Source organism: Acomys russatus, chromosome 10 (assembly GCF_903995435.1).
Source record: "Acomys russatus chromosome 10, mAcoRus1.1, whole genome shotgun sequence".
Lineage (NCBI taxonomy): Eukaryota > Metazoa > Chordata > Mammalia > Rodentia > Muridae > Acomys > Acomys russatus.
Genome location: NC_067146.1, coordinates 36,690,845 through 36,715,358, shown reverse-complemented (window position 1 = coordinate 36,715,358; position 24,514 = coordinate 36,690,845). Strand labels below are relative to the sequence as shown.

Genomic DNA, 24,514 nt, shown 5'->3' with positions numbered 1-24,514 from the left:
TTCATTTGGGTATTTTGGACATTTACTTAAAGCAGCAGTGCTCAACCTATGGGTTGCAGACTCTTTGGGAGTAGAACAACCCTGTCACAGGGGTTGCCCATTGGAAAACATATTTTTATTACAATTCATAACAGCAAAATATAGTCATGAGGTAGCAACAAAAACTAGTTTTATGGTTGGGCTCACCACAAATCTGAGGGTCACAGCAATAGGAAGGCTAAGAATCACCGACTTAGCATAACTTTAAGCTTTAGTGACAGTTCATTCTATATTTTATGGTAAAATACTCAAGTGAAAAACAGAAGTAATATTGAGTATCATATTTTAATTATATTATATCAACATATTAATTATATATGTATAATTATATATATATGATAATGCATTTAGAATTATATATAAGTATCAAGGTATTTTTAATACATTACTGGTGTCTAAGCTAGAAACCACTATATTTGCTTATATTTTACACTAAAAGCCTGGTAGTTATAATTTTGAGATGCACAGAGCCCATATAAACCTAACAGATGCCCAAGGCTTGCTGGAATCCTATTGCTGATGCATACAGCCACTTGTTTCCTGAAGACTTCAGACTCATGCTAGGACAAACAAGGAGGAACTGACAAAAGCAGGGACAGTGCCTTTCGTGGTTTCCCACAGCTGACTCAGTAGCATTGACCTGTTTTCATCCTGCTTGAGAGCTGTGGCTCAGGCCTGCACTGCTGTCTTTACAAAGTGTCCAGGAATGCATATGCTCATAGCATTCAAACGGCACTAGGTTTTTAGTGTTTCTGCCATCCAAGGGTTTTTAATAAGTGGAATATCTTCAGAAGCTTTAAAGTTTTTACAAATTCTTTGAAGTACAAATCTTTTAGTTTAATAAGAAGATGTTATAATTTCATTTATTGCATCTCTGATTTTTGCTTTTGATGCTATATATTAGTCTACCAAATTGTACAGTCAGTACTGAAGAAATTAACAGTTTAATGTTGAATATTTGTCCTAGACCACATAGTTACCTGCAGGTCTGTAGCAAATACAGTGAGAGCTTTGCTTTGCTAGCCCTAACCCCAACTTTGTATGATCGAATATCTGTCCACTGATTTAAAGTAAGAAGCAAATGTGTCTGCTGTGACTTACCCAACGTACAGCTAACACGTTGCAAGCATTTGCCTGTAATTTAATAAGATGTCTCTATTGAGATCCTTTCTTAGTTTTTTGCTTTTTTATGAGAAATGATGCTAAATTTCCAAACTTCTCTTCCTTTGTGTCTTCTTGCCTTCCTGGTTTAGCTTGAACATGCGAAGGTTACACAGACGGAGTTGATGCGTGAGTCATTTAGACAAAAACAAGAGGCAACAGAATCACTTCGGTGCCAAGAAGAACTGCAAGAGCGCCTTCATGAGGAGTCCAGGGCCCGAGAGCAGCTGGCTGTGGAGCTCAGTAAAGCTGAGAGTAAGCCCCTGCCTGTGGCCACGGCAGAGCCAGTTTGTAAACACAGTCTGATTTAAAGTGGCCATTGAAAGACAGTTGTAGTTTGTCCTCAGAGTTTCCCTAGGCAATTACAATTTTAAGAATGCACACACACACACTATAAAAAGAATGTGTAGAATTAGAGATAGTATTAAAAATTATAGATTCACACCTAGATGATAGTGATTGTCAGGTACTAATGTGAAAGCTGATGACAAAGCTGTTCCCTGAATGGTACAGGGTCATAACTAAATGTTTCTCGCAGGCTGTAAGCCTCTACAGCCCTCCTCTGCTCCCCTGGGCTGTGGATGGGGCTGGCCTTCTAGAACTGCTTAAAATATCAGCCTCCTCTGCTATATTTAAAATGTAATTCAATTCACAAGCATCTGATGTAGTTAAGCTCCCAGGAGCCTGTTTATTTCTGTCTGTTTGATTGATAACTGAGGTACATGTGTGTTGTGGTACTTTAGGATAGCAAAGTTCTAGACATTTTAGGGAAATCTCATGTTTACACATAGTGTAAACAAGAAAAAGACTCCATTGTGTCTGTGACAGTAAAGTTCAGTATAAGGCTTTTAATAGGATGAAGTGATTTAAAATTTTACTAATAGCATGTTTTCTATTGTTAGTATCAAAATATAATGATAAGCTTGGCCTAGATCCACATATCTGCTATCTCAATACTCAAAAGGCTGAGGCAGGGGGATCACAATGTTCAAGGCTAGCTTAGAGTATAATAGTAAGACTCTGTCTCAAAAAAAACCAAAGCCTGATGATGGTGAATTTAAATCAGAAACAATCCCATTTCCTTACATTGTGTCTTATAGGTGTCATTGACGGTTATTCAGATGAAAAAACTCTTTTTGAAAGGCAAATTCAGGAAAAAACTGATATAATAGATCGTCTTGAGCAAGAGCTGTTATGTCTGAGCAGCAGGCTGCATGAACTAGAGTCAGAGCAACAGCAGATGCATGAGGAGCGAGAGCTGCTGTCCAGGCAGAGGGAGGCCATGAGGGCAGAGGCCGGCCCAGCGGAACAGCGTACGTACCGAGACTTCCTCCTGTAGCTCATCCTCTGTTTCTATTCTTCAGATGCTCATATGACTGATCATCCTCTTCAGGGCCACGATTCATTTATTTTATAAACAAACTTGAAAAATCCTACAAAAATATACTTTAAGGCAATTGTGTTATTAGCTATTACCATGGACTCATATTTTATATTTTGCCTTTTAAGGCTATTAACTATTAATAGGAAACGAAGATTATTTATTCATGCTCAAACATATGTATCAAAAGTAAACACGACAAGTAATGAGGCTGTGTGTCTTTGACGTGGGTACAGCAGAGTTCTTTTAGTGAGAGAGAGGAGGTGAGCGTGCCGTGAGCACTGGTCTGCTGCTGGCCACAGTAGCTGTAGGCAGTGTGGCTTGCAGCCCAGGGAGACCCAGAAGAGACAGCTTCATACTGATTAATGCTTACATCTTGAAGTAGAAGCTTGTTGAGTGGTAAACACTTGTCTTTGTGAGCATGGACTTTGAATCCTGTTTACCACACCCTCTTTAATTTTAAATGCACAGCTGGGCTCTATAAGTTTGGAGTTTCTCTAGCTTTACCAACTTACAAATGCAACATTTTTTTCCCCTGAGGGGGTACTCAGATTAGTTTGGCACAGGGTTAGGGCTAGAATTTTTAAGATTAAAAGATCTCATGTCACACATACCGAATATGCAAGAGACATAGAACGGTGGGTATTGGTGGTAACCAGTGACATAAGCTTTTTATGTGCAGCTATGTGTTATCCCATTTGAGGAAGTAGAAGGCATAACTGTTTTTGTTTTCTGTTTTGTTTTCACTCTCGTAGGGCCAATAGCTGCTGCAGTCGATGCAGCACCCGGAGCAGGTGTGTGCAGAGTCGCATGCACTGTTGCTGAGTAGTAGACTCAAAACTAAAAATTTGGGTGACCCTTGATTTTCAACTAACTAACATTTCTAATTTTACATTTTCTCTGTTGTGTTTCTTTCATACTTAACAATTTTTCTTTTCAACAGTAACACAGCTTAGTTTATAATTAAAACATGTTTTGATTGGCTTTTAACACCTGAGGTTCATGTCACCATCATCTTATTTCATCTGTTTTTGTACAGAGCCCAAAACCATCTTGGTTTGTTTTGTTTTGTTTTTTTTTCAAAGAAAATTATTGATTAACTTTAAGAAACAAACTATTTTTGTTTTATGAGTACATTAAATTCTTTGGACTCAAGTTTTCCAGAGTGTTCCTTACAGAACAAAAAAGTTCATGAGATGATGGTAGCAAGTCAATCAGTGAATTTACTAAGAAACTTTGTGGCTGACTTATTTTGATATTAACATCTAATAATTCTAATAATGGTATTATTTTAGAAGAAAGATGATTTCTATAGGTCTCAGATCTGAATACATGTTGGCACATCAGTTACTATAAAGATCCTAGAAGGTCCTTCCTCTTTGTTTTTTTTTTTTTTTTTTTTTCTGTCTGTACTTCCTCGCTACATTAACGACAGCTAATCGTCACAGTCCTTTCTGTACTCCAGACACTATTCTCTACATGTCTTCATCTCATCTCCAGTTGCTCACATAACAAAACTGAAGGCCATCTTATCAGATGTCACAGTCCGCTCTTGATACACTAGCCACCCCATCTCCATGCGCGCTGTGTTCCCTGGACGCACAGTGCATCATGCAAACGTGAAAAGGTAGTTCATGAATGTGGATCTAACATAATAAAACATCAGAGTAACCAGAAATTCTATTTGTAGCCACCTTCCTCTTTCCTCTTCCCCTTTTCTTGGTTAAAGATTTACAGCATTTGCCTGCTGTGCTCATTGTGATTGCACATAAAGGTAGCTTTATGGTTTAGGAATAGAGTCGGTGCTGCCTGTGATTAAACATGTGATCAGCATTGTCTGTTTTAATTCAGTTGAACTTTGTTCTTTTTTTTTAATCATGAAAATGTATTGTTTTGTTACTATGTTGTTTAAACAAAAATATCTTTTTGCAATAGGAATTCTCATTTTTGTTAATTCTTTATAATTTTATTACTAGTAGTTTGCTTTCTTGTATAGGAGTAAAATACTTTGACATTTCCAGAAGAGAGCATTTACTTTTCCCCCAAGCATTATTTAATTTTTATTTTTAAAGTATTGACAAGCCATAAATTATTTTAATAATAACTATGAGGAGCTTGTGGATTTCATAATGTACTGAAGTCGATCTCCATTCTTTCCTAAGAGACTCAGGCAAATCCCAGCACTCTGGTGGCACAGGCAAGCAGATCTCTGTGAGTTCGAGGCCAGCCTGGTCTACAGAGTATTTACTTTTTAATGTATTTAAAGTAATTCTCAGCCTTTATTTCATGAATATAAAGTTTAAAAATAGTAGTCAGTGACTTCATTATCATAACAACATGAATCGTAATTTAAATGTACTGTCACATTTGTAAACAGAATTTCTACAGGAGACAGAAAAACTAATGAAGGAAAAGCTGGAAGTACAGTGTCAAGCTGAAAAAGTGCGTGGTGACCTGCAGAAGCAAGTGAAAGCTCTAGAGACAGATGTTGAAGAACAAGTTACTAGGTTCATAGAGTTGGAGCGAGAGAAAAACGCCGAACTCATAGATCTAAGGCAGCAAAGCCAAGCACTGGAAAAACAGCTGGAAAAAATGAGAAAATTTTTAGATGTAAGTGTCTTCATCTTGCTACATTTTAAACCCATCTCTTGGTTGGTTGGATGGACAGATATGAATGGGAGGGTGGGTGGATGGATGTATGGATGAGCGTGTGGTTGGGTGGATGGGTGGCCACTAGGGCTGGAGATGTAGCTCAGAAATACAATCCAAGCTTGCTTAATATTTGGAGTCTCTGAGCTAAATTCCTTGCAACAGCAGCAGAAAAAAAAATTAAGTAGTATATGAATTTTTTTAAAGACAAATTAAAAGTACATCAGTTTGTGAGCAGTGAGGTTTTCCAAATTCAAAGTTAAGCTTTTTCTAGTTTTTCCTTTAGCTAATAGCCAAAACAGATGAGAATTCCAAGAGCTGCAACTGCTCCCTGCACAGATCATCAGACAGCTAGCTCCCACTGTGGCACTTGGCACTGGGACTGGCACAGCTGTCATGCTGGCCATGCTCTGCTCTCGCCCAAAATTTCATTGATTCTTTCTTTTCTCACAGCACCTCATCTTTAGGGTTTCATAAACTTGTCCAAGAATCAGTTGCTTACATTTTATATTTTCAGGGTTAAGTCATCTGCTCTAAGTGTTGTCTTTTTAAGCCTCTGTGGTTTGGAGTGCTTCTATATCTGCCCACTATCTTTACACCTCTAGCTAAAGGGACATGAGAAATAATAGAGACAATAAGTGTTAAGTAAATAATAAATTTGATTTCATAAGCCTTATAGTTTTTTATTGTTGTTTTTTAGACAGAGTCTCACTATGAAATTCTGGTTGGTGTAGAACCTGCTAGGTAGACCAGACTGACCTCAAACTCAAAAAATCCACCCGCCTTTGATTCTCAAGTACTAAAGATATGTGCCGCCATGCCCAACCTATTATTATTATCCTTATTGTTTTCATTGTAATCACTATTATCATTATCATTAAATTTCAGGAACAAGCAATAGATAGAGAACATGAGAGAGATGTATTCCAACAGGAAATACAGAAGCTGGAGGAGCAACTTAAGGTTGTGCCCCGATTTCAGCCTGTGAGTAAGCACCAAACCAGAGAGGTAAGGACCCCTGATGTTATAGCCACCCTTGGATTTATTTGTATCTTGAGTATAAAATAAGACATCCTCAAAAACTCGAGCGGATTCTTTATGTAGCATGTAAATCTTAAAAATCAAAAAACATATTATTCATATATATATATATATATATATATATATATATATATCCTGTTAACTATGAAAATATATTGTATTAGACTGAGAATGTATAACAGTTAGAGTGCTTACCTAGCATTTTTGAAACCCTGTGTTTGATTCCCGCTACTGGGTGTGGGGGCAGTTTGAAATTTAGAATAACTCCCATTTCTTTACACAGTACACTAAATAAACATCCTTGTTCATTTCTCTATTCTCACTTCTGATAAAAATGATTCGTGGCTATTTGCAGACTGGCAAGATGACTGAGTGCTGTATACTGGCTAATTTTTGTTTGTTTGTTTGTTTGTTTCGAGACAGGGTTTCTCTGTGTAGCCTTGGTTGTTCTGGGTTTGTTTTGTAGACAAGGCTGGCCTCGAACTCATAAAGATCTACCTGTCTCTGCCTCCCCAAGTGCTGGGATTACAGATGTGTGCCACTGTGCCCAGTTTGTGTTGGCTAATTTTATGTCAGCTTGACACAGGCTAGAGTTACCTGAAAAGAGGGAACCTCAATTGACAAGATGCCTGCATAATCTGGCCATAAAATGTTTTCTTAATTAGTGATTGATGTGAGAGGGCCCAGCCCATTGTGGGTGGTGCCAGCCCTGGGCTTGTGGCCTTGGGTTCTATAAGAAAGCCAGCTGAGCAAGCCATGAGGAGCAAGCCAGTAAAAAGAGCTCTCAGCCCTCCATGGCCTCTTCATCAGCTCCTGCAGGCAGGCCTGTTTGAGTTTTTGTCCTGACTTCCTTCAGTGACAGATTACGCAATGGAAGTGAAACTCAAATCAACTCTGTCCTCCTGAACTTGCTTCTGGCCATGGTCTTTCATCACAGCAGCGGCAACCCTAAGACAATGCATAAAAGCACTTGCTGCCAGGGCAAACAACCTGTTCCTAGAAAGTGGAAGTAAGGAACCAACTCCTGCCACTAGTTCTCTGACTTCCATATGTGTGCTATGGCACATGTTCACACACACATGCACATGCGCACGCGTGCGCACAACGCGCATGCACGCGCGCGCGCGCGCGCGCGCGCGCGCACACACACACACACACACACACACGCACGAATGAATACAATAAGTCATTCCATTCTCTTCTGAATATGTTCCCGGGAGGTTTCCATCTCCTCTGTCTGTTGGGGAAGAGAATATTAGGCTCTAGAGGTCTTCTCTGCACTAGTTAGTTCCCAAATAATCAAGACAGAGACCTTTTAGATTGAAATGAGCTTTAAAGCACCATAACTGAGCAGATAGCAACCCACTAAGCTATTTTGCTATTTCCCAGGTCCACACCCATGTTACTTGCCATAATCGTTCTTGTCTGGGCCGCTTCCTGCTTCTCCTCCTGCTGCTACACCTTCTGGTCCCTCTCTCTCCTCCTCCCAGCTTCCTGGTCCCTCTCCCTCCTCCTCACAGCCTCCTGGTCCTTCTCCCTCCTCCTCACAGCCTCCTGGTCCCTCTTCCTCCTCCTCTTCACAGCCTCCTGGTCCCTCTCCCTCCTCCTCCTCCCAGCCTCCTGGTCCCTCTCCCTCCTCCTCCTCCCAGCCTCCTGGTCCCTCTCCCTCCTCCTCCTCACAGCCTCCTGGTCCCTCTCCCTCCTCCTCCTCATAGCCTCCTGGTCCCTCTCCCTCCTCCTCACAGCCTCCTGGTCCCTCTGAGACCCCAAGTCCCAGAACGTTAAACTAGGTAGAACAAGGTGCACACAACCAAGACCATGTACTTGAGGATGTATTCATCTGGGTAGCAACCAGTTCTTGGAGGCCAGAAATTAGCATCAGAATACATAGCACCAGACCAACTCCCAACATCTGCCTCGGTTTTTACCCTCTGCACCATTTAAGGTGTTGTTGTGAAGGCTCCCTAGCACCTCTTGACCCTCTAGAAGTCACTCCTGTCTGCACCTGCTCAAATACTCAGCGGCATTCCATTAAGTCTTTTGGGAGCTTTGTATTATCCTAGCATCCACTAGTCTTCTCTTTCCATTCTTTCTCCTCTACTTGCCAGAATTAAGGATGGAGTACCCCAAAACATAGATTAAGGCTCCACTTTCTTCTGCATGTTTGCTCTCGTCCCAGTGCTCATCTGTCCGTGACCACATGTGCACTGACATTTCTGTTGAGCTTCACAGTCAGTATTCACCTGCCATCTCTTTCCACTTAACCTCAAGAGTGACAGAGCCAAAGAAGTCTCCTCTCCCAAAAGTATAAAATGCCCCTTTCATCCCAATAAGTTTCATGTCCTTTATACGTTCTGAAAACACCTAAAATTCTTCCTCAGTCACTGTATAAATCCTAAAGTTGGCCTGTCTCAGAAACAGCAAGATTGGACGTTAAATAAAGCAAACCCCATTTGGATTGTTGCTCACTGATTACTGGGTGTGTAACAGTGACCAAGTTGTTTAACTCTGGAAAAGCTTACACCTTACAGGAGTATTGGTGTGGCCTTAGTAGAGACTTAGATTTAACTATGATAGTAGTATTTCTGAAAATAATTTTAATTCCAAAAGTTATAATTTTCATGCAGTTTATTGGATTTCATTTATCTTCAAAGGATCTAAATACATACAGAACATAAAATGTTATGTCTTCTAGAGCATTGGGAAAGGCATTCATACCCACTGTTTTGTAGTCATTGCCCCTTATGCCTCTAAATGTATTTTTAGCTTTTGAAAAAGTCAAAACTCAAAAGAGGTTTTAAGCTCTAAAATCTATATCAGTGGCTCTCAACTTTCCTAATGCTGCAGCCCTTTAATGCAGTTCCCCATGTTGTGGTGACCCCAGCCATAAAATTATTTTCATTGCTATTTCATAACTGTATAATTTTGATACTTTATGAACTGTAATGTAACTATCTGATATGCAGGAAATCTGATCAAATATGTGACCCCTGTGAAAAGGTCATTCGATCCCCAAAGGGGCTACAACTCACAGCTTAAAGACTACTGACCTAGATGGCCATTTCCTTCGACATAACTTGCCTTAGGTTGACAAGATTGGCTATGTCAGCCAGCTATGGTGGCACACATCTTTAATCCCAGAACTCATTGAGGCAAAGGTAGACAGATTACTGTGAGTTCAAGGTCAGCCTGGTCTACAAAACAAGTCTCAAAAAACAAAAAATAAACAAACAACAAAAAAAGATTCCAACCAGAGACATCTGACAAGGCTGTGTATATATGCCTTTATTTATTTACTTATTTATTTATTTACTTACTTATACATTCATTCATTCACTCATTTATTACATTTTTATCTTATGTGTTGCCTGCATATGTGTTTGTGTGAATGCATTGGATCTCCTGGAACTGGAGCTACAGACAGCTGTGAGCCTTTATATGGGTGTTGGGAATTGAACCTGTGTCTTCTGGAAGAGCAGTCAGCACTCTTAACTGCTGAGCTATCTCTCCAGCTTCTTGTATTACTGTTGGCCAAGAGTCTATAGTTAGATTAAGCTTGCAATTTTTTTTTTAGTGTTCTGGGAGCAATATTTGTCATTTTGGTAATTTCTTCAAAGTGTCTCACTGAAATGTATCCTTTTATTTCTTACAATTACAGTATTTTTCAATCCTTTCTCTTTGAGGAGTATGTCCATAATCTATCTTATTAATCCTCCCTATATTCTTCCATTGCTGTTGCACAGCACTTAAGGAACTGCATAGCAGTCCCAGAAGATAAATCTTGCAACACGTAGTTTGTATTTTGAGCAGAGTAGGAGCCAAAACTAGTGGCACGTAAGGGAGTTCAGATTTCCTCTGTGAACCTCTCCTCATCTCTGCTAGCCTATAGAATGTATAGGGTAAACATTTGCCAAATAACTCTTACTGAAATACAACACGTGGAAGACTTAAAGGCCGTTAGTTGTTCTTCACCTGAGAACAAGTGAGGAAGCAAGCTGCATGCCTGCCATCTTTATTATGTCGTTAGATTGTAGTATGCTGGGCCTTTAGGGAATTCACATTATTCCAAATGCATTTTCCCCCTTTCTGCCATGTTAAAGCCATGATGCTCAAAATAACTTTTTAAAAATTAGTTCTGTGAAAGCTATAGTGTTTCTCTTTTAACTAGTGTGCCCAGTTGTGCCCAGTTTTATCAGTGTGCAAATACCATTTTTGCTAGAGATGGCCACTGCTGTCCTGATTTTTACAGTAAGAGAGCATGTTTTGAAATACCTGTTTTTGCTGGGGAACACTGGGGATCAAACTTGAGGACGTGGCATATACTAGGCAAGCAGCACTCTACCACTGAGATACATTTTCAAGCCCCAAAAAGCAGTCTTAAAAATAAAAATATGAGCCGGGCGTGGTGGCACACGCCTTTAATCCCAGCACTCGGGAGGCAGAGGCAGGCGGATCGCTGTGAGTTCGAGGCCAGCCTGGTCTACAAAGTGAGTCCAGGATGGCCAAGGCTACACAGAGAAACCCTGTCTCGAAAAATCCAAAAAAAAATAAATAAATAAAAAATAAAATAAAAATATGATTCATAATTATGAACACGCTACATTTTAAAACAATTTTTTCATATTTTCAGGTTGAACAGTTAACTAATCATTTGAAAGAGAAGACAGACAAGTGCAGTGAGCTCTTGCTGTCGACAGAGCAGCTACAGAGAGACATACAAGAAAGGAATGAAGAGCTGGAAAAGCTGGGGTGCCGCGTGCGGGAGCTGGAGCACGCTCTCACCGCTAGTGCGGACGCCGTTCCAAAGGTAAGAGGACAGAGAGAACGCCGTCCTTGTGCTGTTGTGGTGGCAGCAGCCCAGCTACACACGCCAGTTCTCATAAGGAAAAGTCAGGTTACAGTGGGGCGTAGTGTATCTTCATTTCTGCTTTCGCTTGTTTTGTTTCCACATGTGTTTTGCGTCCCTTGTTTCTGATTCAAGAAGATTAGTTAAGCCAGAAGAGTTCATTACAATTTTAACTGTCAATCACGGCCATGAGCTTTTAGACTCTTCCCTGTAACGACAACGTCCATTCCTATTCTACAGAAACCAGAATGAATTGCAGAAGAGCAGAGCGGGAAAGCTTAGAGGCAGGCAGATGGGAAGGACTTCTGTTTTATCTGAGGAATGAGTTTTAAATGCCAGCAGTTTGTGTTTGGTTTATGAAAAAAAAATGCTTTCAAAACAATGTGTGTGCCTTTTTGAGTATTCTCAAATGTAGAATCTCACCTTTTAAATTGAAGTAGAATTACTGCTAAATAAATAAAAATATTACAAGGGGTCATTGGGCTCTGGTGTGTGAAGTTTTGAAAATGTTCTTATGTGTTTTTAGGTAGAGGACCGGAAACACTTTGGAACTATCGAGGCTAAACCAGAGTTGTCTCTAGAAGTTCAGTTGCAGGCTGAGCGAGATGCTATCGACAGGAAAGAAAAAGAGGTAAGGAGTTTCCTTTTAAATTACAAATGTGGTTTAAAAATCAGTTACCCTAGAAGTAGCATTTGAACAGAATGACATTATTGTCTGAAAGCAAAGTTTAGAGTGTTTCTCAGCTCACCCCTTGAAGACTGACCTTGAAGATAATATACTGAGCAAATATTCCAGTGTCAGGCAGTGTTCATGTAGACAGGACCTTGAAGCAAGAAGACACTTAAATGAAAAAGGAGCTGGTGTGGACTGAGTGGAGAGCAGAGAGCTGGTAGTGTGGAGCCATGGTAAGCTAGCACCTGCTCTCCTGTGCCCGCTGCGGGCGCTCAGTCGCTGCCACTCTGCTGTGTGTCACTGTCAGCTTTTGTTGTTGTTGCTCATATTTAAACATTTCTCTGGGAGATGATTGTGTAGTTATTTCATAATTGAAGCATGTTACTACAATGCAAGTAACTGGGACTGAGGAGGTAGCTCATTAGCAGAGCACTTGCTTAGCTCGTGCAAGCACCTAGGATTCCCCAGCACTCCAGATAACAGTAACAGTGGCGGTCCTTACAGATAACAGTAACAGCGGCGGTCCTTACAGATAACAGTAACAGTGGCGGTCCTTACAGATAACAGTAACAGCGGCGGTCCTTTTGTTTTTCTGTACTCCTTACTTGAAAAGAATTGCATCCAGCTGGGAGTGGGGCTTCGTCTCAGCTGCCCACAAGGCTGGGGTGGGTCGAAGGATTGGGGCCAGGAAGGCCCTATTTTAAAAGAGAACATTCATTATTATTACAAAAGTAAATTCAACTTCCTACTTCATTTATAACATATTTAAACCTTTTTTTCTCTAAAATACATCTTAATGTTATAGATATGACTTTTTTAAAAGTATTTAGGGGTACATTCTCTCATGCACCTATGCTTAGAAACAGGTCAGCCCCTGGCATTGTTTTTTGGGACCTGTCCACCTTGTTTTATTTTTCAAAGATTTGTTGTTACTGTTTTTTAGTTGTGTATTTCTATGTGGGTATGTGCATATGGATGCATCAGTGTCCACCCACCAGCAACCAGAAGAGGGTATAACTTCCCTGGAACTGGAGTTGCATGTCATTCTAAGTCACCTAACATGGGTGCTGGGAACCAAACTAGCGTCTTGTATAAGAGCTGTATGTACTAACCACTGAGCCCTGTCATCTCCAGAGCCTCTATCCCCATTCTTGCCTTTGTGTTTTTGAGATGGGACTTCTTTCTGGCCTAGAACTCACCAGCTAGCCTGGACTGACTCAGCAAGCCCCAGAGATCCTACCATTTCTACCTCCCCAGAGCTGGGATCCAAGCCCGTGACTGGTTTCTTTACATGGACTCAGTGGATCTCATCCTTGCACACCAAATGTTTTACCAACTGAAACATTCTCCAGCCCTAAAATTATTGAAATCACATTGTTTTCTTCATTTAATTCTTCAGGACATTAAATATATTTCAACATCTCAATAATGTAGAAGTGTCAATACAACCTTTAAAAGACAGAAAACAGTTTAGACATCAGCTAAAATGACATTCAGAGAACTCAGTGGAAAAGGCATCTGTACAAATGATGAGTGTTGAAACGATCCTTTGTAACACAAGAAGTATTTTCTTCCTGGCACCTAATACTGACCTGACACCTAATACTGACAGATGTTTATCTGGAATGTTCTTGTTTATTTTGTTTTTGGTATTTTGTGAAAGTTAAGAACATGCCTTTTCATGTATAATCACTTCTCTTTATTGCAAGAATTGGTGTGTTAACTAGAAAGGCTAGTGAAATAGGAGAGGATTAGTCTGGGGTGTACAAGATCCTGGTTTGGCTCCTGGGACCACAGAAATTAAATGGATAAGAATAAATCATCCCAGCACTCGGGAGGCAGAAACAGGCGGATCTCTGTGAATTGGAGGCCATCTTGGTCTACATCATGAGTTCCAGGGCAGCCAAAGATTCATAGTGAGACCCTGTCTCAAGGAGAAAAAAGAAAAGAAAAGAAAGAAATGGGTGTCTTTAATATTGCTTGTATTGTATTATTGACTTACAGGCAGTAATACTAAATAAGAGTTAACTTGGTTTTAGGCCGAGTGCTTGTAAGTGCAGAGGAGTATTTTAAACACACTCTTCCTGGCATCTTCATTTCACTTTTGCGAGAAGTTAATACTTAGTGCAGAGCTAGAATTTTTCCCAGATTGCACTTTTAACAAAGCCTTGTGATGTGATACTCACAAAGCATTAGGAATGGATATAGCATGTTACTGTGAAGCATAAACACTGCAGTGACGTTGGCACTATAGACCAGTGCCTCTGGATTGTCCCCCAGAGCCCTGCTGAAGTGCAGACCTTCTCTGCACCACAAGCACCTACACATGCAGTGTGCTTCCACGTGCTGCTGACTGCTGCTCCCCGGCTCACACTTTAGATCACTGAGCTGAGATTTTGCCTGTAGTCTGACGTATCAAAAGAGTTGGCATTTCATATAATGTAGGCAACAATTTTGACTGAAATACTGTGTGTGTGTGTGTGTGTGTGTGTGTGTGTGTGTGTTTGTGTGTGTGTGTGTGTTATAATACCTTGTTCTGAAAGTAGTTGTAGAGATAAGAATCGTTGTAGAAGATAAGAATAGGCGTACATCCTAGTGTACACTGCTGATAAATGCGTAATCATCACTGTTCTCAGCAATAAACTGATAATTATGTGTGTAGAATCACTAAATATATTTAAGTACCTACAGAGGTCTTTGACATTAGTTATAAGAAAGAGGACAAATGATAATTTGGTATGGAAGACTGGAGGTCATCCTTCAATTTCCAAAGGTGGCTTTACCAGTGTGTGACCTCGGGACATGTTGCTCCTCCTCGCGACTTTTCCTTCTTCTCTATAATGGGAATGATAATAGAACAAGTTGAATGAGGTTGTGTGTGATGGTGTGTGACTGTATGTGCACATGGAGGGGCTGCATGTGTGAAGGCCAGACTCCACCCTAGGTGTCCTGAGCAGCCGTCATCCTTGTATTTTGAAACAATCTTTCACTGGAACTTCTGGTTCAGCAGTGAGACTAGGCTGCTTATTAACAAGCCCCAAGGGTAATCCTGTTCCCAGGGTCTCAGTGTTATGATTACCAGCTCTTACCACCACACTCAGCTCTTTACATGGGGGTGCCCTCATATGTAATCATCTGAGCTGTCATCCCAACCTCAGTGTTGGCTATTATTGCTAGTATTGTGATATTTTTACTGGAATTAGTATGCTGACTTTAAAGCCTTGCCTCACCAGCACTGGGATTCCAGTTCTATGATGCCTTGTATTGACAACATTTTACCCTGTTTTAGATTATAAGGCACCAGCTGCCACCCACTGCTGCTCCCACATCTTAGGTTGTTTTTATAGTGTAGCAGTTTTGATCATTACTGAAAAAAGGCATTTGGAACTCCATCCATGAAGTAGTTGGTTAAATGGTTGTTACTATCCTCACACAACTCGTATACACATAGTCAAAATAATAAAAATAAATCTTTTCTGTATTTTGGAGCCAAGTGTGGTGGCATATGCCTTTATTTCCAACACTCAAAGAGCAGAGACAGGCGGATCTCTCATACTATGTATGAGGCTGCATAGTAAGTTCCAGGGCAGCCAGGTCTGCATAGAGAAACTTTGTCTTAAAAAAAAACAAAAACGGGGTGTTGGGGGGTGGGGGCTAGAGAGATGGCTCAGAGGTTAAGAGCACTGACTGCTCTTCCAGAGGTCCTGAGTTCAATTCTCGGCAACCACATGGTGGCTCACAGCCATCTATAATGAGATCTAGTGCCCTCTTCTGCCGTGCAGGTGTGCGTGCAGGCAGAACACTGTATACATAATAAATAAATAAATAAATAAATAAATCTTTAAAAGCAGAAAACAGAAGAATGCAGTTTGAGCATGCTTAGGGATTAAGCAGATAGACATAACTTAGAAAACCATTTTTCTTTATTGCCATTACATGTCCTAAACATACATTTTTTTTGAGATTTATTTGTTATTATGTATACAGTGCTCTGCCTGCACATACTGCTGCAGGCCAGAAGGGGGCACCAGATCTCATTATAGATGGTTGTGAGCCACCATGTGGTTGCTGGGAATTAACTCAGGACCTCTGGAAGAGCAGTCAGTCAGTGAGCGCTTTTAACCTCTGAGCCATCTCTCCAGCCCAAACATACATTCTTTGTAAGATAAGTAGAACGTTTGTGTTTGACAGCAGCATTTGTGTGACCTGGGTTTTGTTTTCTATTGTTTGTTGTTGTTGTTCCGTCTTGGACAACTTTGGTCCTCAAGATCACAAACTTAGAAGAGCAATTAGAGCAGTTTCGGGAAGAACTGGAAAATAAGAACGATGAGGTTCAGGAGCTCCACATGCAGCTAGAGATACAGAGGAAGGAGTCCGCCACCCGCCTGCAGGAGCTCCAGCAAGAAAACAGGCTCTTCAAGGTAATTAGCTTAGAAAATCATTCACATTTTTGATACCTTGTATTTTCATACGTGCCTGATAACAGCAGTATTAGTAGCCAAGTGAGTTTGCATGGGCCCTAATTGCTACTCAATGTAGACATTGAATTCATCATAAAGGAAAATATTTGTGGTCATTTATTAAAGTATTTTAAGAATATTAAAATATAGTATCTTATTTTAATTTCACTATATATACACTATGTTTTTTGTAAGGCTTAATTAAAGGGATGTTCTGAAAATGACATGTAATGATCATATAATTATAATTATTTTTGTCTCTAGGATGAAATGGAAAAACTGGGTTTTTCTATGAAGGAATGTGATCCTTTATCTACTCAGGATCAGCCTATGCTGTTTGGGAAATTTACGCAGATAATGCAAGAAAAGGAAATTGAAATTGACCGATTAAATGAGCAGCTTATAAAACTCCAGCAGCAACTTAAGCTCACAACAGATAACAAGGTGTGCCCACTTTAAATTTGTCAAAAGTGATGCACATTATAGTTTTTCAATTCCTGTTACACATATGTATTTTGGAGATGGTGTGGGAGTTTGCACTCATTCTGCAACGTGCTTTTGGAGCTCAGAGGACAGCCTGTGGGGGCCATTGCTCCTTATACATGGGAACTCGGCCTGTCAGGTTTGGCAGTGAGCACCTGGGCCTACTAAGCTCTCTCAGAGGCTCTAACTAAGTTAAAACACAAAATAGTGATAATTTTCAGTTTCCTGTTGAGTTGCCCTGGAGGAAGAGGGTGTTGCACCTGAGTGTGCAAATACATATACCTATGCCTGCACACACAGCGGCCAGAGAAGGGCATTGGAACGCTGATCTTGCTCGCGGCCGTATTGCCTTGACACAGGTTTTCTCACTGAACAGCTTACGGCTTCAGTAGTCAGTTGACCAGTGAGGTCTTGGACTCTGCCTGGCTCCAGTTCTCAATGCTGGGTAGAGGCTCACATAGCCCTGCCCGGCTTTTAATAAGTGTGCTGGGGATTTGAACTCAGGTTCTTGTGCCACTGAGCCTTCTCCCTTGTCCTTTCCCATCAAATTGTAAAAACAAATATCATAGCCAGTGAGATGGCTCAGCTGGTGAAAGTGCTTGCTGAGTAAGTGTGCTAACATCCCCTCTGCTGGATGAGCTGGCTAGGCCTTGCCTGTGAGAGCCATCTGCTGCGTGTACTGTTGCAGCGCCTCATTCTTCACAGCAGAGGGCGCCACCTGCTCAAGCCTCAGCCACTTTACACTTAACAAAGCTTCAGAATAAAGTTCTAGATAAGAGAAGGTGTCTGGTTGGTCTATTCTGAACAGAGCCTTTCTATGGCAGAGAACGTATGTTGGTCTGGGAAACACTTGTCTCTATAAGGCCTCTCTTAAAATAGAATTTTCAAAATAGAAATACACACTTACTGTATATGTGTCCCTTTTTCATTAAATAATAGGTCATTGAAGAAAAAAATGAACTGATACAAGATCTAGAAACCCAGATTGAATGTTTGATGAGTGATCAAGAACGTTTGAAGAAAAATAGAGAAGAGGAAATAGACCAGCTCAGTGGAGTGATTGAAAAATTGCAGCAAGAGTTGGCCAGCGTCGAGCAAAAGACAGCGGATACCTGTACCCTCGCCAAAGACGCGGACAGCTTCAAACTTCAGCTGGATAAGGTGACTGTGGAAAAGCTGGCTTTGCAACAGCAGGTAGAATCCACCAGTGAGGAAATGGCATATATGAAAAATGTACTTAAAGGAATCAATTTTCAAATGGATCAGGTAACAGAAACACTATGTAGCCCGAGGAAAGAATGTGCAAGCAAGGAAAAACTTCCAAGTGTGCCTAAGGAAAGTGTGGACATGGCCGTCAATGAACTCAGCAGTGACAAACTGCATCCAGAAGATGTCCCTACCCAGGATGCTGCTAAGCTTCTAGAAAATCAGGCTTTCTTTACGTGTATTGAAGACAGCACCAAGGCTTCCAGAAGTCCAGAAGCAAAATCAGTACTACTGGAGAGTTGTGTTAGTGCGCTGGACATGCAGCTCAGCCAGGGTCAGAGACAAGTAGAAACCATGCAGGAGCAAGGCCAGTCTGAACTAGAAATGCTACAAAAGAAGGTCACAAACCTGCAGAAAATACTTGAGGAGAGAGTCACTGTGGCACTGGCCAGTCCGGAGTCTGTGCAGTCCTACCAAGAGACGCAGACAATCTCATCACAGCCTGAAAGGACAGATGTACAGAATGAAAATCATCTGACAGAAAACAACACAGACTCAGATGGCCCCACATTAGCCACGAGAGTAACAGAGTTAGAGACCCAAGTAGCGAAAGTGCGCAGTAGTAAACTACCAGAAAAAGAACAAGTAGGCATTTCAGAGAAAAGTGCCTTGGAGGCAGAAAAGAAAGTTCTAGAGCTACAGAAGCTGTTAGAAAATACCAAGAAAAGGCAGGAAGAGGAAGGGGAAAAAAGCTGTGCGTATTTAGAGGTTAGTCTCTCAGTCTCTCTCTCTCTCTCTCTCTCTCTCTCTCTCTCTCTCTCTCTCTCTCTCTCTCGTGTGTGTGTGTGTGTGTGTGTGTGTGTGTGTGTGTGTGTGTTTTCTCATTTACATGCTCTAGGTAATTTTTTTCCCTTGTTCACTAAGTTGGTTGATAATTTCCTATTAAATCTGGTGTTTGGTTTACATCAAACAACTTATACATAATGCTATTTCATGCAAATATGCTGTTCCTAAAGGACAGGCTTTGGTTCTTTCAGCTGTGTAGCGCTGAGAGTCTCAGAGCGCTCCCCTCTGAGACACAGGGGTTATGTACAGGCAGAACTCTCACACACAGTACTGTCTGAGTGACCATGCCTGGGGCTTTGGGGATGATCTGACTGAGTGATGCTCTGCAGTTGCCTGAAGCTCAGCTGCTCATGATGAGCCTAATGGCACTTCGCTGTTTAATTACTCCGACGTTAGGCTTTTGATTTGCGTACATACTATATTAGACGCAGTCCCCTTATACCAGTATAAACACTAAGACACAGGTTAAGCTTTACTTAATACTACTTTATTTTTATCACCAGAGTAACTCATGGAAAGTATGTTCTGTGGTCTTTAAATATGATTATCTGTTCTATTAGTAAAGTCACCATTGAAACAGAGGAAATAGCCAGGTGTGGTGGCGCTTGCCTTTAATCCCAGCACACAGGAGGCAGAGGCAGGTGGATCTCTGTGACTTTGAGGACAGCCTAGTCTACAAAGAGAGTTCCAGGATAGCCAGGGCTATTACACAGAGAAACCCAGTCTCAAACAAACAAAAAAAAAAAAGAAACAGAAGAAATATAAAAATATTACATTTCAATTCTGTTCTCTAGGACTTGTGTGGACTTCTCCCTTCATTTCCTTCTGATACATATGCTTTGATATCATGTCTTTAAGGAGTGAACTTTTTCACATTAATATTCCGTTGAGTAAATGTGGGGAAAGCCATTAGCTCTTAAAAATTGCATACCTGGTGAAACTTCATTGTCATAGGGGAAAACTTGTTTTGGAGATTTGTATATCTTAGGTCGGAAAGCATGGTTATTTCTCACTGTACAAAAAGCAATCAAAGACTTTTAGTTTCTCAGTTAAGTTTGCATCTACAGTAATAGAAATGCAGTGTTTATAATACTTTATATTCCAAAGGGTGATAATGTCTCACACAGGATTTTCCCACCAGCACTTAGTGCTACTTTACTGTGGATATAAATACTAAAATGGTAATAAGACTCTCCCAATGACATCTAAGAGATGCCTGGCACTCTTTCAGAAGCATGATTAATGTATCTACTAATGACAGGAGTTACCTTTGTTCTCAGAAGATTGCTCTGATTACCCTCATATAAAGTGATGGTTCTGGAAAATGTCCTTGCTGTGTTCATTTTGTCCCCTGATTATAGGCAGTCTTTCTTAGCAAATCTCCGTCACAGTGGAGGTGTGCTTTGGTTATCACTGTGGTTTACAAATGGTGTTCTCTTTTCAACTCTCACTCAGACAACTGATAAGCTAATTCATGCCAGTGGAGACGGGGGAGTCTTGGGTGGACTTGAAGCTCTTGGAGCTGAGTCATTGGCTGCCAAAGAACTCACCAGTTACAAAGAAAGGGCAGCAAAACTTGAAGAAGCGCTTTTGGTAAGATGAGCAACATAGCTTCTAATCCATTCATTTCTACCTATCTTCTTTTCCTCTCAGTGTATTTCTTAGACCTACACCTTAAACGGTAGTGGTTGGGAAAGCCTTTTTTAGATTTAAAGAAAAATTCCATTGTTACCTTTCTTTGCCAGCATCTGCTTGTTTAGTTTTTCTGGCAATAGTGGTTGCTTTTAGTATGTACTGTTTTAATCTATAACACTTTTAATCTGTACTCTGGGATGGAGGAAAAAGGCATGTGTAAAGCAAAAGCAAAGATCACGTGAAAACAAAAGCTGATGACATAATTTCACATGTTTGTAACCTGACCAAAGTGTGTACAGAAGCATGCTATCGTGAGGCCTCCAGTGCGTGTCCTATTCCGATGCAAATGAGCGAGCGTTAAAGCCTGAGCTGTGCTCTCCCTATTTCCATCCTGAGTCTTGCCCCTAATGCACACAAAACTTAACTGGTTTCTCTGCTGTTCTGTGCATTATGTTTTAGATCAAAGAAAGCAATATAACAGCACTTCAGAAAGACTTAAGCCAAGTTAAGGATCAGCTCTCAGAAGCCAAGGAAAAATTATCCCACTTCTTAGGAAATGAAAGGACTGGAGAGCAGGAAAGCAGAAATGTCCCCGTGCCAGAGCCACTTCCTGTTGAAGTAGGTAGCCCCTCTGGGCCCCAGGCAGAGAGAGCCAGCAAGGCTGGTAGCAACCAGACTCTGCAGATCCTTGTTGGAAATGCACGAATTCAGATCGGCTTACAGAATGAGCACTCCCCCGAAGTCATGGAGACCGTCAGTCGGTTTACTGAAAAAATTGAACAAATGCAAGAGCTACATGCTGCCGAGATTTTGGATATGGAATCCAGACATATTTTAGAAACAGAAACTTTGAAAAGAGAGCATTGTGCTGCTGTCCAGTTACTGACCGAGGAGTGTGAGACCTTAAAGGAGATGACCCGGTGTCTGAAATCCAGAGAGGTATCTGGTTTCATAGAATATGCTTTCTCAATGTCCTGTCATTTTTCTTTCAGCAGTATAAGCTTTTAAGAGAAAATTTCAAAAGGGTCCAAGAAATTATACCTCTTTTCATGATATAATCACAATTTGGCATCTCTCGCCACTGTATAGCTAGATAATGAAGTGCCTGTGCGCTTTTGGAGCCTACTGTGATTAGTTATTCATAATTACTCATGGCAACATCCATGAGGAGGGAAATTAGACTAGTTATCTATGTATTATTTCAGTATGACAGAATAAATTTCTCCCTTAACTAGATCATAAAATAGATGGCTGATTCATTGGGTCTGACTTCTACTAAATAAGTTTTAAAGTCTTGTGTTTTCTGGTTTTGTCTTTAATTAGGGATTATCTAATCCTGAATTGACATATTCTAATGTTTGCCAAACTAGAGAAACATGTTCCAGTGGTAAGTTGCATAAAATTCTGGAATGTTTAAACAAATGGAATAGTTTTTGTTTAAAAAGGGTTATTTTGCATATACACACACTTGTGTAATGACAGATGGTTATTTCCTTAATTTTAGATTCTGAATCAGACTATGGTCAGAGCCAGGGATTTGATACAACATTGGAAGATCAAGAAGAGGGAGAAAATACAAGTGATTTATTTCCAAAGAAAATAAAGGTACCAGAGACAAAACCCTATAGTTAACCTAGGCAGTGTCATCTCTGACAAGGGGGTTAATCTGAAGTTCTGCGGAAAGGTCCTCTGTGAATAAAGAATTGCGCACTTAAAAGTAGTATTGGGGATCTGGTTCAAGTCATTTCTCAGTTTCATAACTGTTACAGTAGAATATTGTAGAGACAATTTTTCTGGAATGCCTCTTGTAGCTTGCCTTCAGTACGATTTTAACCTAACTGTATAACCAAGTGAGATCACTTAACACTATGTGCTATGTACTCAGCATTTTAAAATTTAACTTACCCTTAAAAACAATGTAATCAGTATTACTATACCTTAGGCTCCCAATGTAATCAACTTTTACAAGCTAAACTGAATGTGTAGTTTTACTGTTAAACTGTTCCCTGTTTTCTCCCATATAACCCCTCAATGACCCCAACTAAAACAGTGTCTGGGTAAGGTATGGTAATGAAGTCTATAGTCTGCTGGAAGCAAGGATATTGAAAGCAATGAACAAATGAGCCACAAAAAATAACATGGAGCCTGAATCAGAGCATCTGTTTGTGGATCTGCTTGCTATTCTGGGTCTGTGAAGTCAGAAAATCAACATTTTTCCATGTAAAAGTAGAATACAAAGTTCCTTGTTCTTTTCCATACCACACACAGTAAGTAGAGAGGAGAGTCCTTTGTGAGGGGAGTTGGGCTCACTCTTAGTTAAATGGCACCAAGAGTCATCCTCTCTTAAGCAGCAGTGTCACAAAGTGTATGTGTACATATACATATGTGTGTGTGTGTACATATTTACACTCAAACTGATTTTATTCCGTACATTTTTGCTTTCCAGCATTATGAAAGCAGTCTCCAGATACGTTATTTCCCACATTATTTCTTTTGGTCAAGTCAGTGATCAATCACTAAGTTAAATCTCTAAAAATATGTTAGACTCTACTGGAATGTGCTAGCCAGATAGAGGAAGGAGCTTTGAAGTGTGACCATTTGTTAGGATTACCTCACCGCTCTACAGGAAGCAGACATCAGGAAATGCTGGGATCCAGTTCCTTGTCTCCAGTGGCCTTTCTAAGTCACTTGGGTTGGTGAAGCTGCTTGTTGCGTGTCTTATTTTTCAGCTTTTGAAGTCACAGTTTTGCCTTCGATGCTTTATTTTCTAGGGATTAATAAGAGCTGTCCAAGATGAGGGCGTGCAGGTGCTCTCTCTTTCACGGTCCTCCTACGATGAAGAGGGCCACTCCAGTCAGCTCGGTTCCAAATCTTGGTTAGAAGAGAGAAGAGCTTACCTCAGTACCATCTCATCACTTAAAGATTTAATTTCTAAAATGCAAGTGCAAAGAGAAACTGAGGTATTCAAAGACTATTTTGCTTCTAGATAACTATTTGTTTAATGACTAATACATCTTAGAGTAAATTATCTTTTTACATGTATTTCATATGAATTATTTTGTATCTTTTTACAGCAAAAAATGTGTACTTTTTAAAAATATATTTTAGTTACTAGACTAGTATTTCTGGAATATATTTAAAGCATGCTTATTGGAAAACTGACTTTTCACGTTTTGCACTGTACAGGTCTGTGACAGTTCTCAGTACTATGACAGCGTCTGTGACTAGCGAGGTGAACTTGTGTTTGCCCTTCAACATGTGTTCATAAAGGAGTGTAGTGTTTTACTAGCTGCCTTCCAAACTGAGCTGACATCTTTCAGCACTAGAGATGCAGCTGGATTATTAAAGTGTTTGGAACAGAGAATACAGGAGCAAGTATCCAAACAAAACTATTTTAAAGAGTATTTTTTGAGCAGTAAGAGAAGTGGGTTATTGATTTGTTTTGGAGTCTTGATTTAAATCTGAGGTTAGTTAGCATTTAACAGACCCCACTAAGAATGGATAGAGAAAACTGTTACTTTAGATGCTTTATCTTAGAAAGTAAGAAACGCTGAAAATTAATGAGTTAATCACGAAACCTAGGAAGTTACAAAATGAGGAACCGAACAAACGCAAAGGAAATAGAAATGTAAGGTTGCCATGCTGTGCTGGTCCCAGAGGAAACCAAGGTTAGTTTCCTGTAGCCTCTGGTCACATTTTTGTTAGCTAGTAGGTGTGACTTTGTGTTCTGCATGGTGTATTCATCACACTTGCCATCGCTGGACAAAATGTATGATATAAACAGTTTACATAAGGAAGGGATGGGACCCTGATCAAAGGTTTTAGTGCATAGTCCTTGTGTCCATGAACTCTAGGCCCATATTAAGGCATAATGTCACGGCACCGGGAGCACGAGGCAGAGGCAGAGGAAAGGGCCAGAGACCAAGTATAACCTATTGAGACATGTCCAAGGGGCCTGCTTGCTCCAGTGAGGTCCCCCACCCTTCAGGTTTCCATTAGGGGACAAAGTGTTCAACACATGAGCTTTCAAGGGACATTTCACATCAAACCAGAACAGCAGTTAGATTCACAGTTGGCTTATTATCTATACATCA

The 24,514-nt window shown here is 40.4% G+C and overlaps 1 protein-coding gene across 1 annotated transcript in view; it reads left to right on the top strand.

Annotated features, from left to right (window-relative positions):
* The window catches only part of Akap9 (A-kinase anchoring protein 9), a 138,315-nt gene that overhangs the window by 88,812 nt on the left and 24,989 nt on the right, over positions 1-24,514 (top strand). The window contains 14 exon segments of the mRNA XM_051152007.1: positions 1,293-1,455; positions 2,301-2,513; positions 4,959-5,191; positions 6,119-6,238; positions 10,902-11,078; positions 11,644-11,748; positions 16,059-16,211; positions 16,515-16,694; positions 17,673-18,707; positions 20,880-21,359; positions 21,744-21,807; positions 21,925-22,025; positions 23,192-23,380; positions 23,625-23,795. Of these exon segments, the coding sequence (XP_051007964.1) occupies positions 1,293-1,455; positions 2,301-2,513; positions 4,959-5,191; positions 6,119-6,238; positions 10,902-11,078; positions 11,644-11,748; positions 16,059-16,211; positions 16,515-16,694; positions 17,673-18,707; positions 20,880-21,359; positions 21,744-21,807; positions 21,925-22,025; positions 23,192-23,380; positions 23,625-23,795 (3,384 nt within the window).